This window comes from Chondrus crispus, genomic scaffold (assembly GCF_000350225.1).
Source record: "Chondrus crispus Stackhouse genomic scaffold, scaffold_3, whole genome shotgun sequence".
Taxonomy (NCBI): Eukaryota; Rhodophyta; class Florideophyceae; order Gigartinales; family Gigartinaceae; genus Chondrus; species Chondrus crispus.
This window is the reverse complement of record NW_005179158.1, coordinates 515,414-529,854: the sequence shown is the minus strand read 5'-3', so window position 1 is coordinate 529,854 and position 14,441 is coordinate 515,414. Positions and strand designations below refer to the sequence as shown.

General features: G+C 50.9%; 2 protein-coding genes across 2 annotated transcripts; both read left to right on the top strand.

The window, feature by feature from the left end:
- Positions 1-5,523: 5,523 nt before the first annotated feature.
- CHC_T00005542001 (hypothetical protein) lies at positions 5,524-5,967 on the top strand. Its single transcript, XM_005716645.1, has one exon. The coding sequence runs from the start codon at positions 5,524-5,526 to the stop codon at positions 5,965-5,967; it is 444 nt and encodes a 147-aa protein (XP_005716702.1).
- Positions 5,968-5,988: 21 nt separating this feature from the next.
- Positions 5,989-6,426, top strand: CHC_T00005541001 (hypothetical protein). The gene is made up of 2 exons (XM_005716644.1): positions 5,989-6,212; positions 6,330-6,426. Exons 1-2 carry the CDS (start codon positions 5,989-5,991, stop codon positions 6,424-6,426), a joined length of 321 nt encoding a protein of 106 aa, XP_005716701.1.
- The last annotated feature ends 8,015 nt before the right edge of the window (positions 6,427-14,441 follow it).

The window sequence follows — 14,441 nt, the reverse complement described above, 5'->3', positions numbered from 1 at the left end:
GGAGTGCGGCGGACTCTTTGGATGAGTACCTTCAAATGGGCGAGGACTCTATTCTAACATCTATGAAGTCCTTCTGCGAATTAGTTGTGTCTACGTTTGGTAAAGAGAATTTAAGAGAACTTGACGAGCAAGACTTAAGGCGAATTCTTTTCATCAATGCAGCACGAGGATTCCCAGGATGTGTCCGGAGTATTGCCTGCCAGCACTGGGGGTGAAAGAACTGTCCGCTTGCGTGGGCTGGGCAGTATAAGGGAAAAGAAAAGAAACCGACCGTCGTCCTGGAAGCCATATGTGACGGCGAAATCTGGGTTTGGCACATGTTCTTTGGTAGTCCTGGTAGCCTTAATGACATTAATGTCATGGATCATTCTCCAACCATGCAGAACATAATGGCTGGTTCCTTCCCGCCTCGCTTTCCCTTTTTCGTCAAAGAAGAGAGGCGAACGATGCCGTACTATCTGGCTGATGGGATCTATCCGAGTTGGGCAGTATTTGCCAAAACTATGAAGGAGGCAACAACGGCGAAGGAAAAGGCGTACGCAAGGGCACAAGAGAGAGTTATAAAGGATATAGAAAGAGCGTTTGGCGTGCTCATGGCGCGATTCCATATCTTGCAGCGACCTTGTCGGCTATGGTACCGTAGAGACATAAGTAACGATGTGAAGGCATGCATCATATTGCACAACATGATTGTTGAAGGGCGCAGGGATCACTATGAGAGCGGGATAGCACCTTTGTAACATTTTGAGGAAGCCCGAAATATGTTCAGCAACGGGCAAGCGTTTCAATGGGATTCCCTCGCAGCAATTAAAAATCTGTGGCACTCCGACTTACCGGAGCGTATGTGGGCAAATATGGTACCGTCGCGAGAGAAAAGCATCAACAGTGTGGTCGACCATTTTTCACTCAAGAAGGATCTCATCAAACATATATGGAATAGACAGGGTAATTTTTAGTAAACGAGGCCTCAACTTGCAACTAAACAACGGCAGCAACGCAGTGACTACGTCCCCGGCGCACAGCGGGGCTGAGGGGGTTGAGGGTCTGAGCCCCCTGCGTGTCGATGAGGGGATCCGGGGGCTTGCCGCTGGCGGAGAGTGGGGGGGTTGGGTCCCGTTGGCGGGCTCCGGGGACTTGCCTTGGGTGAGAGCCGGGTAGTTGGGTCCCGGCTTGTCCGCGACGAGACTGGCGCTGTATCGGCTGTTTGTCACGTCTTTCCGTGCATCTAGGCCGTCCTCAGGAGGCTGAGCTCGTTTCTTCAGGTTTACCAGAGGTCAGGGGAGATGGATTGGTGGAGAGAACACCAAACTGGCTCACAGAAGGTGTCGTTACATTGTGTCTTTTAGGTTCCAGGCGGTTGGCGAGCACGGACAAAGAAGCTTCATTGTTCTCTTCAGATACTTTTGCTCGCTTTACAGCCTGTGCCAAGTAGGTCTTACGTAGGACGGCGAAGAATTCGGTGGTCTCTGAAAGTCCTTCCGCCTCTGGCCTAGAGAATACGGCAATTGCATTTCGTTCCTCTAGTGACTCGTTTTTGCGCTTCGCGGACTGTGCTAGGGAAAACACCGCCTGTGTCCTTAGTTTTTCCTGCTTCGCCATTTTTGCGGCACGTGATCCGAAGCCGAACTTCTGTGTTCGCTTATGCGGGGTAGTATCCACAGGTCTCAGGCCCTCCACATCAGAGGAGGAAATAACTGGTTCCTCGACGGCTGCCATGACGGGATCAGATGAGGCATGTGTGTCAGCGTCTACAGGAGCCCATTTGGGATGGTTGCGGAGTACCAACCATGCCCGGTAGTACATCCAGGTTTCCTTATTAAGGTCCTTGTAGTCATATTCGATGACATAAGTTCGACCCAGGTGTATGGCAACAGCCATAGACAGAACGCATTCTTCTCCTACCCCCGTTGGGTTCGATGCACGGACGCGCATTAGAGAGACGCGAAACTTTTGGACGTCAGCGGACTTGTCCGAAAAGTGCTGTTTGATGCTCGCAGCCGTTCGATTTCCAAAGCGCCCCGGGGGAACCTCTTCCTTCCTCGGCCCTCTTTCGATGAAGCGCCGCATGAGCGTGTCCATAAAGATCTTGTTCGTTTAGTTGACTCCAACTATGGGGTCTTCGGATGATACCACCCAAGCGCGTGCAAGGGCCTCGTTCTCATTCGAGTCCCATCCCTTCCCGCGACCCATTTTCAGTGTTGATGGAGAGAGGGTGATGAGAGAGATGCCGAGAATGGATCGCGGAGAGACTGTTTTGCCGTCTACAGCATTGGCATGGACGTTTTGGACATACTGTATTGGGAAAAGGCGGGTGTTGGTATCGTGATGCCCAATGATATCACGTTTCGTGTGAGTTCTATCGGATAGATTAGAACTCTTTCAGGCTCTAATAGGGGGTCGGTTAGACCCTGAACGAGTTGTAATCTATTTGTTAGATTTCAGGATAGATTAAATTGTGCGCGGTAGAGATGCAAATTTGACTCTATCCTGAAAACCCAAATTAGATTAGAGAATAGATTGGCCGTAGAGTTGCTCTAACTCAAGAGAAATCTTGATCACTCGCCTTCACAATATCATTGAGTGACCTGCAGCCTATTCATTGGATAGTTCGATGTTAATCTTTAACATTACACTTTATATCAGCACTGTAAGAAGTGCACGAGACACACAAGTGCGGGCATTTGCTTGGCTCCTTTTTTGACATCCAAGCAAGAATCAGAAGGGAGATGTGGTTGCTCTGGACCACTTGTAGCGTGAGGAGTGCCGCAAGTGGCAACCATCGACTCTGGGCAGGAAACATTAGCGAATGGGTTTTGGAAGCATCTACTGCAGGGAGCGAATCTTCCTTTTGTCTCACTTCCACACATCTCTTTCCTCTTTTTTCATTCTTATTTGTGCCAAACCTCCCGCCTCTGCCGGTTCTGTATTGGTAGTGCTTGTAGCTGTCGCGATCGCATGAAAATGGAAGGATTGCCAAGGCGTTCCCCCCGGTCGGCTTGCAGCTGAGAAATCGTTGCTAACAACGCCAACGCAATGCAACGCTCCGTGCGCTCCTGCGTCCGTTTTTGGGCTATCGGCCGTTGTTGTGGGCACAAGGACTTCGCCAAAATCATTTGCAACTAGTGTCAGGAGAACAGAAGCCGCTGTGGAAGGTGGCGTCGTTGACGCTCAACTGCCGCCGAGAGCACTTTTCGAAAATGTGCACGACGACCATGACGTCCCCATGGAGAATAAGCTTTTCACATTCTTCGCAAGGAAAACAAAGCGGACAAACGGGGAAATTGGAAAGGAATGGAAACGTCGTGCATCAGGAAACAAGATGGAACTGGTGTACCGAAACTTCCTTTTGGTGCTGCAGAGGGAGAGGGAGGGAGTTTCATTTGAAAGAACGTGTGATGGGAATACAAAATGCAGCAGTTTGAAGGAGTTCATAAAAAAATTTGACCAGAATGTATGCGATTTCGACAAACCACCTGCAGTCCAAATAATTGTACAGACCCTAAGGAAGTGTGGAGATCGAGGTTTGGGCGACAATGGAGAGCTTGCTCTCCAAAAAAATCCTTCAAGCATCCCCGCAAACGTAGTGCCATTATTCTCAATTTCTGAATTTGCTAGGCTATGTGTAACTCTGCGTGATGATACTCCTTCGAGGAAAGCATTACTGGAATTTAACAACGCGCTCACGCTAGACAACTTTCGCACAAATTTTACTCGGGATGACCTCTGGCGGATTATTGCGAGGCGCTTTAATGATCATTTTATTTCATATGAGCAGGAATTCTCCACGTCCGTGCCGGGGTATGTTCCTCGGAGCCCCCCCTTTGCGAGAGATCTGCTGAAGGGTTGAAGAATCTCTATCAAAGGACACGATCTATGTTTACAAAACGTTTTGAGGATTACAGTAATTCGGGAAACAACGATCCGTATAACTTCTATATTTTTTAGGTCCGCATGACAAGGAAGGGAACGTTGCGACAATAGATATGAAGCGAGTTTGGATATTTTTTGTGGTATGCCGATTGGACACTAAGGAACCAGACCAGTTCTTGTTAGGTGTAAGTTTAAAAACATTTGAGGTTGGTATGGAAGAGGGGGGTATGAGTTTTGCATTGACGCGTAGTTCATCATTTGGCAAGAGAAGGCGAAGTGCGTCATATGAAGAGGCTGGGGAATAAGGAAATGAGAATGGAGAGTAAGGATCGCTGGGGCGAGGTGAAGGATATTCTGACAAATGCACAGAGCACCACGAACGTAGGTAGGAAGCCTACACCGCTTTCCGACGAACTTGAAAAATAGGACTGGTATGACGTCATCGAGAAGCGCACAATGGGGTTGAAAAGGGTGAAAGACGCAGGGGCTGGCGAGGGCATTATTTCAATCTGCGAAAAGGGGCTATCGGAGGCTGTTGCGAAGTTCAACAACTTGCGAAGCGATGAATAGTGACATATGGAACGTCCAGCTGCTCCACAACACGAAGCCGAACCCCGTCTTGGCCATCGCCTCGCCGGACTGGAACACAGGCAGCCTCTTCACGACCCCGCCCCACGCCGCCTCGCCGCCACCGCCACCGCCCGCGTACGCGAAGACGACGAGCAACGAAGAAGAGGACGAACAATTGACGAGCGGAGGACAGAGACAGGACCGGAGGTTATTTTAAACGAGCAATGGGTTGGAATTCCATACGTAGAGCAGCCACTACAGGTACCAATCCGAAAATCACCTGCATGTAGTGAACCAACCCACCCCTCCATCAAGCCATGGAGGTCTAAGAGCCTACCCCGAAGCCGCGCCGTCGCACCTACGAGGAAGAGTTGTCCTACCTTCGTCTTGTCGCTCCATGCCTTGAAGATATCTACATCGGCTTCGTCCCCAACATGCTTGCCCCGGGCACCTTTACGTGAACGAAGTTCTCCCACCGCTGGTCAAGGCCGAGCTTGAGCGCGCCGCCGAAACCCCGTCTCTCTCGGGCGGCTTTCTGCCCGCCGTCAAGCAAATCGCAAACGTCTCCTCACTCCCAGGAATCGTCGCACGCTCCATCGCCATGCCCGACGTCCATTCAGGCTACGGTTTTACCATCAGGAACGTCGCGGTCTTCCATATGGACCACCCGCAGGCCGTTGTCTCGGCGGGTGATGAGAGTATTGACATAAACTACGCCGTCCGTCGGCTGCGCACTAATCTCATGGAGCAGGATGTCTATCTATTCAAGAATGTGCTCGCCCAGACGCTATTCGACCACATTCCTGTCGGCGTCGGTTCAAAAGGCATCATCTCGACGACCATCCAGTCGCTCGAGGCCGCCCTGGAGCTCGGTGTAGATTAGTCCCTGCGTGAGGGCTATGTCTGGCCCGAGGACAGGCAGTACTGCGAGGAGAATGGCCGCATGCTCCAGGAGACCCGTGCGAAGTGTCTGCATGAGCGAAAAAGCGCAGCTTGAGCCAGCTGGGCACGATAGGCGCCGGCAATCATTACGCTGAGATACAGATTGTGGATGAGATCTTTGATGAAACGGTGGCTGCGGCGATGGGCGTCACAACTGTGGGACAAGTCGTGGCCATGATCCATTCGGGGAGCAGGGGCTTGGCACATCAGGTGGCTACGGATGCGTTGCAGCATATGGAAAAGGCGATGGCGAGGGATGGGATCGAGGTGAATGATAGGCAGCTCGCGTGTGCGAGGATCGAGAGCAATCATTTTGCCGAAATGGCAGCCGCAGCGAATTTGGCCTGGGTCAACCGGAGCTTGATGACGTTCTTAGCGGGACAGGCGTTTGCAAAGTTATTTAGAAAGTCGCCGGCAGAGCAGAACATACACGTGATCTACGACGTGAGCCACAACATTGCCAAAGTAGAAACGATCAATGTATATGGGAAGGTGAGAAAGTTGTTGGTGCATCGTAAGCGGCCGACGCGGGCTTTTCCGCCGCATCATCGGCTAGTGCCGTACGACTACCAGATGATGGGGTAGCCCGTGCTGATCGGAGGGACGATGGGGACGTGCAGCTATGTGTTGCTTGGGACCGAAAATGGGATGAGAGAGACATTTGGGTCGACGTGTCATGGGGCGGGGCAGGCGCAGAGCCGGTCTGCTTGCCGGCGGCAGCTTAACTATGAAGAGGTGTTGAACAACTTGGAGGGAAAGCGGATTGCGATTCGCGTCGCGTCGCCAAAGCTGATCACTGAGGAGGCGCCAGAGGTAGGTGACAGGAAGGCGTCAAGCTTTTTTCTTTCGTGTTGTGAGAAAGGAGAGTCGCAGCGGTTTTCTTTTGCTAACCCAGTGTGCTTGTTTTCTTGCTCTGTCTTGTTCTTTTTTGTGTCGTGCTTGCATAGTTACAAGGACGTATCCGCGGTAGTGGACATATGCGACCAAGCCGGGATTTCGCGAAAGTGCCTGAAGCTGCGGCCGATGGCCGTCATCAAAAGGTAGCGCGGCGGAGGCCACGCGGCCAAGCGAGAAGCGCACAGTGTCTTCTAGTGAGCGACATATAATTTATTTGTGTGATAACTCACAACTTGCATCGCATCGCGCGCGTGCCCGTTGGAAAGCATCTTCTGACCGAATCTCTCGGCGTCCGCTCGCTGTGCGCTCGGAGGTACTGCGCGCCGTAGGGGTGGAAACCCTTTTTGCCCCCGTGATAAAATATCTTGCGGCGAGATTGCGTGGCCACGCACCGCGCTCGCCACCCCATGCGCGTCCGCACCACTGCCGTCGCGTCAGCACGATCGCGCACAACGAAGCACCGTGTCCCAGAGCCGCGCGGAACGCCCACAGCTGGCGCGGTCGGGAGCGGGCGCGAGCAACTCGCGCCGCGTATACCGCATCTCGCGACAGCGTGCGAAGCGCGCGCACCCCCCGACAGAGCTTTCGTGCATCTCGCCCCAGCGCGTTCCCCCGCCGCGAATGCTCCCCCGCCCCCGCGCGACGCATGTAACCGCCGGTAAACTGCGGTCTCACTTCCGCGTACAAAATAGGCACCCCTTCTCGGGCGCGATCTTTTTTGCATTCGAAAGATGCATATACCCTATTATCATGTATATACTGGCTTGATGACCAGCACGTCGGCGGGCGTGGTGACCATGGCGGCGACGGCCCCCGCCAACGCGCCCATGACAACGTACGTGAGGAAGCCCGCCGTGGGGAACAGTCCCCCTAGCCCAGCGAGATGCGCTCCCGAGAAAGATCTTGCGGCGAGATTGCGCTTCGTCCGTTGCGCGGCGCGCGCCTTCCTTTGTCCGCGCCGCCTGCTCTTCCGGGCGGGTGCGCACGCACGCGCCCCGCTGGATAAAACACCGCGTTACCTCGGGCGTGCCATGAAAGCAAGAAAGCAGAAAGAATGCTCAATAAATATTACTATCATGACATGTTGAACTTACAACATGCCAAACGATTTGTTTTTCCACTACCACCCCACCCAATGCGGACGACTACCTTTTTCCTAGTACCAGTTACCTTCCTACCTGCATGTTAAGGTCGAAGGATGCCACGGCCCTCCAGAAGCGCTACCATCTTCTCCCTTCGTTTAGAAGCACCTCGCGCGAAGTCCGCCTATGACGATTCGCGGAGCATTTTCACTATCTGCCAGTTGTCCTCTTTGGCGATACGACACCAGTCATCACTGTCTTCCCTCAACGTTGCAAGAGAATCGGAACTGTACAAATTAATACGGTGTTGCCAACCGTTTACGTTAATGCAGAAGTTATGCAGCTTCATGGTGGCAATAATTATTTCGATGCTGACTTCTAATGAAAATTCCATCTGCCGTAAAATTCTCCATTTGTTAACCAGATATCCAAAAGCCTGTTCGACGTGCATACGCAGGGAGAATTGAAAGAAATTGTAAGCGTCGCGGTATGGGTGGCCCTAGAGTAGAGAGGCAGGATAATGAGTTAATAGGCTTTCATCACAAGCATACGCTTCGTTCCCTGCTACCCAAAACTCATTTTGTAGCAAACCTGCGGCGAGATATCCGCCTAAGAACGACACTGAATGCGCCAGAGAGTCATGTGATGACCCCTTACACTTTGCGGATGCAAGGACAAATCTATAGCCGGCATCCACGAGCGCCTGAACTGGTACAGAATAGTATCCCTTTCTACAATAAAATCCTGCTGGACCGTGGCGAGTCTCCGGCTGCTTGACCTTCACACATATCCCATCCAAAGCCCCTATGCATCCCGTCAAAGGATTCACGCTCCTTCGAGAAACTTTAAACTCTTCGGCAAGCCGCCGCAGTTGATCCTGGCACCCGAGAACATCTGGGAATGATAATCTGCGAAGCAGAGAAACCCTTGTCTCTTTGAAAATTGCGTACACTGTGGTTTTGCCAAGGGCATAGTGCTGCATCTCATCTAGGTAGCTGCCACCGGCAAGAAAGCACAGTGTTTTGCCCAATCTTGCGGCGGGTTTCACAGTGTTTCGTGCCTTTCGTCTCCTTAGGTCATCACCCAACGTCTCCAGTACAACATAAAAAGAATGCCTGCTCATTCGAAATGCACGCTCGAATTCTTCATTGCTATATAATGCAGTACTCTCTTCGAAACTTATATGTGTCCTTTGCCTTTAAGCGTTCACCTGCTGTGGCGCAACTCGGTGGGCATTTGAAATTCGCTCGAGTTGCAATTTTGCAAACACCAGATTGACAGAATCCTCCTCTAGAATTAAAGCGGCTACAGCCGCTAGTAGCACAGATGTGTGTTTGTCCCGTTGTCTTTCTGAAACGCTTTTCTTTCGCAAGTTTTCAAAGCGACTCATCATACAAGAGCAAAGGACTTCACTGGAGAGAGAACGTCAGCCGTAGAGAGAAAGCGGTTCCCGCAAAGTTTGGCTAGTGAAGACTTCTAGAAAGTGACTTTTCCGACAGCCCTGGCGTCTTTCCTGTGCTGACAAATTCCTGTTGCTGTATGCAACAGCGGGCGGCGACATTTGACGGTTTTGGCAAGTACCGTACCGTAGATATTTCGGTACTTATGATAAGCTCGTACCGTACGGAAATTGGAAATGTCAATCATGTTTTGGCAAACCGTACGGTCGCTACCTAACGGTACTGCTGTGTCACCGTGCCAGATGCAGCCCGATGCAGAGTTTATCGTGTAGCCATGTTCGTCTCCCCTGCCACTGGCCCTGGCAGGGAGAGACATGAGAATCAGAGACGCATCTACTGGCAAACGCTGTCAGACCGCAACAACGGCTCTAATTTGCATCTTAAGGTGTCGCGCGGCCAACACCAGCAATAGACTAACTTCTTACTTTCTTCAGATTGCACACCATGCTGCAGTGGAAGACGCCCTGGCAGTTGAACGCAGGCTGTCGATAAGGAACAAATCATTTTGTTTAGACGAACTAGACGACTGCGAATGCCTTAAACGATTTGATTTCGCCAAGGCAGACATATATCGCATAACATCCCTGATGGGATGGCCTGAGGACATGAATGCAACTAAACGAAGGCGATATCGCACGGACGTAGTTCTTTCGTTCTGCATTATCTGCAGACGTCTAGGAACGCCGGGTCGTTGGTGAGACTTAGAGCATGAGTTCAGAATGATGAGCCCCCAGCTAGACGAAATATTCTACGAGGGTATGGAGTTCCTTTTCAAGACGTTTGGGAGTTTGGTTCAGAACTATCAAGACGGATTTATTCAGAGCAGCGCTGCCACATACTCGGACTGTATCTGTAGCATAAACACCCCAACGGCAGGGGTGTATAAACAGTCCGCGTAAGAGACCCTGTAGAACGCGAGAAGAGCAGAAAGGACCAGTAAGCAACGCGTGAGGAATGACACGGGCCGGTAGCGGTGGTAGAGCGGGTCGGGTCGCAAACGCGTTAGTGTATGCGGTAGAGCGGATCGACGCCTCGACGCCCCCGCGCGGTACTGGGTGACGTTCCAGTACCGACGGGCGGAGGCGGATCCTAGCTCGCACGCGCACGTACGCGTCCGCTACCCGTGTCCTTCTACTCTAAAACGCGAACAGAGAGAGCGTCCCCGAGTTAGAGTAAACGTTCCGGGTTAGCGGACTGTGAGGGTCTGGCCAAGCCGATGCTTGCCTTCTCCCCGCCGCCGTCGGCTAACCGTAGTTTTAATATACAAGTCGTCGCGTCTATCATACAGGGCTACAGTACAGTCCGTACTGTACTGTAGCGCGTTACAGTGCTGAGCTACCATGCTCAGCTACTGTAGCGCGGTCAATACGTGTGACCGCGCGCGCGGTCAATACACGTGTGATCGCGCGCGCTGTCAATACACGTGTGATCGCGCACGCTGATAGTACACGTGTGATCGGCCGCGCGCGATCTAATTCTAAATCTAATTCTGATCCGCGCTTATGCTACAGTATCCATAAGGCAGGAGCACCGCTTGAAAGTTGCATTGGATTCATAGATGGGACTAATATATATATTTCGAGCCCCCGCGGAACAGCACAACGTGCAACTTATAACGGGCATAAGCGACGCAACAATCTAAAGTTTCAGGCTATCAGCCTTTTCGACGGACTGATATTTCATCTTAGTGGGCCTGTGGAGGGACGCAGACACGATATGACACTCTTTAGGTGCTCCAATGTGGCCGAGGAACTTGAAAAAAGCCTCTTCGTATCTAACAAGCAGTTTAATATATACGGTGACCCAGCATACGTTCTGAGACCGTACTTGCAATTCGGCTTTAAAGCATCTCAGCTCTGGCAAGAGCAATTGAAATTTAACAAGCACATGTCCTCCTGCCGTGTTGCTGTCCAATGGGCTTTCACGGACATAAAGAAATATTTCACGCATGTGGATATGCCCCGTAAGCTGCAATTGAAGAAGACTCCAGTTGGCCTCTTATACTACTCTGCAGCACTTCTATGGAACTTTAGAGCGTGTTTGTACGGCTCCGAAAGTGCTATGTTCTTTAAGTGCCAGGCGCCGATACTGGAGGAATATGTCCAAATTGCGTAACGTGTAAAGTGATTTTGCAATCACATGCTGTGACAATTTTACTTCTTTGTCTGTAACACTCTTATTAGTTCTAGCATGCTCCGTTGAACCTCAAGGTTCATTTGCCGTTCTTTGCTACTCTCCTCTGCCCGTCTTATGTCCTCTGAAAAGCGCCGCTCTCCAATTTCTATACGACGAAGTTCCAATTTGTCTCTCGTTTCGGCAGCAGACTTTTCTGACTCAAGTCTGCACTGCTCTATCTCAAGACGCTTTGTGTCTCTCTCGTCTTGTTTCTGGGCAAGCTGCACACGGCTTTTCTCCGCCGAGTCAAGTGATGCCATAGCACTGGAAACCCCCTCGTTCATTCGAGCATGGTTTATGCGGCGCTTTTTGCTTCGCGGTTCATGCCGTGAGCCGCTTTAGTGTTCGTCATTTACACTCGCGTTGCCATTACGGAGACTACTGCGCTGCATCGCCATCGTTCTAATAGCATCCCCGGCAACGAGCAAATCGTCCTCTTTATCTTGTGCTTCCCGCTTGAGATATTCCTTCTCTGACTTGTAGTCATCCTCTTCTGTAGATAGGTCTTGACAGAGCTGCTCCGACTCGCCGTTCCTCCCCACCACCAGAGGGCAAAGAGCGTCTCCTATCGTCGCGCTTCCACTGTCCCAGAAGCAGCTTAAACCTATCGTTGCAGTGTTTGTTATCCGTCCTCCACGGCACCGCACCGGAGATATTCAGGCTATTGGCCACCGCTGTAAACTTCAATGCCGTCTCTCTGTGATGGGGCCGGTACGCTGCGTGGGCTTCGATCTCCTTTAGAAGAGCCAAATCGTACTCCTTGGTAAATTTACGTCGGTTCGAGGGGCGCGAGGGGCGCTGTTGAGTCGATGTAGCAAGTGGCTCTTGTTCTGGGGGTGGCTGTGACAACGCCTGGGTGGCAAGAGGCGATGGGGAATCATCGGCGTCAAGTGCTAAAAATATAGCACCAGAGGGGGCTTGAAGGGAAAGGGGATGACGATTCGTGTCTATTTCGGGGGAAAGTGGGGTTGTGGGGGTTTTGCTGCTCGGATTTGAGCTCATACTGCATATGGCAGTCGAACGTTGTCTCAGTACGGTTTGGCGCGGCGCCACACCGTAACGAAATATCACTTCGGTACGGAGAGCATTCTGCCGTAGTTCGATCAAGTGTTTTTGGGTAGCACACCATAACCCTAAATTCTTACCGAAATTTCTACCGAAAAACTACCGAACGGTGTTTGCCAAAACCCACAATTGTCGGAAGTACCTATCATCCAGATCCGATCCGACCCCGTCCCGGCAACGTGCCGGGTACTGTACCTTAAAATGTTGGCGACGGCGAAACGTAGAGCCCTCACAACGGAGTTTGAGCTCTGTACTCTTTTTGTCTTACAGAACTTTTCTTGAAATTTTCAATATAAAGCCTCAGAGGGATGCGATGCTGGCAGCACTGCTGGCACTCAAGAAAAAGAATGTTTGCGATGTGACCGCAAACTAGAACCGGGGGTCAGCTGTGTTGCGGAGACCACTCTAGGGGGGTGAGCAGCCTATTACCTCCTGCCAGCAATGCACTTCTTGTGGCACTTCTGCTTCAAGCTGCATTGGGCACTCCAGTTTATGTGAAGTTGTTGAAATACCAAGGGTAGCATTGATATCAATAATACGAGCCAGGCAAAGACAGAGACAATGACGATGTCGACACCACTGCATCCAAAGTTCGGACTCTGAACGAGGCAGCTCGAAAACTCTGGCTTCGAACGAGGATCCTTACGAATCGGCCTCTGGGAGGTTTCTTTCGGAGCATGTTTTCCGGAACATGTCATAAAATTTGGAAACTACTGTACTGTATTCTTCTCAAATTGAGAATACTTGAAGCGTTTCGGAGAAGAGGAGTTGCCCAGTTTAATTTTCCGCTCTTTTTCGTTGGTGCGAACCTGAATTATCCGGTTGAGTATACCGGGCTCGCCGGAGGTGATCAGAAAGTTGCAGACTGCAAGCAATACTCCCCTGCAAACGCCGCGTCCACGCAAGCTCAGTTCGTTGGTTCGATCGTAGTTGTCCCTCTATCAAACAAGCGGCGTATCGCTGAGTTCCAGATCACAATGAGCGGCCGTTTTCATGTTGTCATCTGCGCCTCCGAGAGAAACAAGATCCTTATTCAGACAGATAACCACCTTCCTATGATCACTTCGGAACACGTTGGCGAAGATGTTGACGCGATGTGCGAATGCCTGAAGAGGAGTATCATGGCCGAGTTTGGGTTGATATATTTGCGGATCGAAGGCGCTGAGATTGACTCCGTGTTCACTCTAACACTAGTGATCTTCGATGTTGACTCCACATCCCTTCTTCGTTCTCCTGAAAAGCATAACTGGTTACCTCAATCGGTCGCCGACACGGTGTCAGTGAGTCCGTCGAGCAACGCAGTCGTTCGCTATCTAAAAGAATTCAAGGAATTTGGTCTAAATGTCAATGGCGACCGTTTGTTTCCGTACTCGTGTCCGGGATGGTTTGACATGGCGAAGAGCTGGATGAACAAGAAGCTCGAAGACCTTGGTCATGATGTTGAGTCGTTAAAGCAGAAGCGGAACGGACGTAGTAGTTACATTATATGCGCAAGGGCAAGGTCCGGAGCGAAGTTCTACATGAAAGCCTTTCTGCCACATAGTTTCAACAAGGAGGTTACTGTGTCTTGTGCGTTAGCCGAAACGATGCCAGAGACCTTCTCAAAGCCTCTTACTGTTGATAACGTGAGACAGTGGATGCTAATGAGTGATTACGGAACTGCCCTCGAGTGGCACGAATGCCTTTGGGAAACGAATCCGGAGCTGGTGAAGAGGATTCTTTGCGCATGGCTTGAGATTCAGAAAAAGTCAATTCCGAATATTGACAAGCTGGGAGGGTTGGGTATCCCGGTATATGACGGACTCGGATACGAACAGAGCGTGCATGAGATGCTGAATGATCCAGAATATATAGAAGCCCAGTGGGAAGGGATGACGGAAGAGGAAAGAATCGAGTACGGGAAAGAGGGATACAAAAAAGAAGTGATGAAGTACGTTAACCAACTCTGGGAAAAACTGTCGGAGTACAAAGTTCCCTTGACACTTGTGCATGGTGACCTCAACGCTGTCAATGTTATTCCGGATGGGATTGGAAATTTCAGGTTTATCGATTTTGCGTGTACTTCTGTGTCAGTACCGTTGGTAGACGCGTGTTATTTCATGATTGCGTGTGATGGTGAAAGTGGGGATCCCTACTTCTACCTAGAACTCTGGACAGAGTACGAGAGCATGGAGAGACGACGAGAACTGGTCACGGTTGTTGAGGACTTAGGGAAGGTGGAACTACAACTGATGGCATACTGTGATTACAAGAAAGCTCAACCAAACAATCGGTCCTCAGATCTTTCCTATCTTTCCCAAACTTGGTGTTCAAAGTTTAGTAGATACTAATAAGTAATCGGTGAACAACGACTACTGCGCTGTACTGCTATTGTGATGCA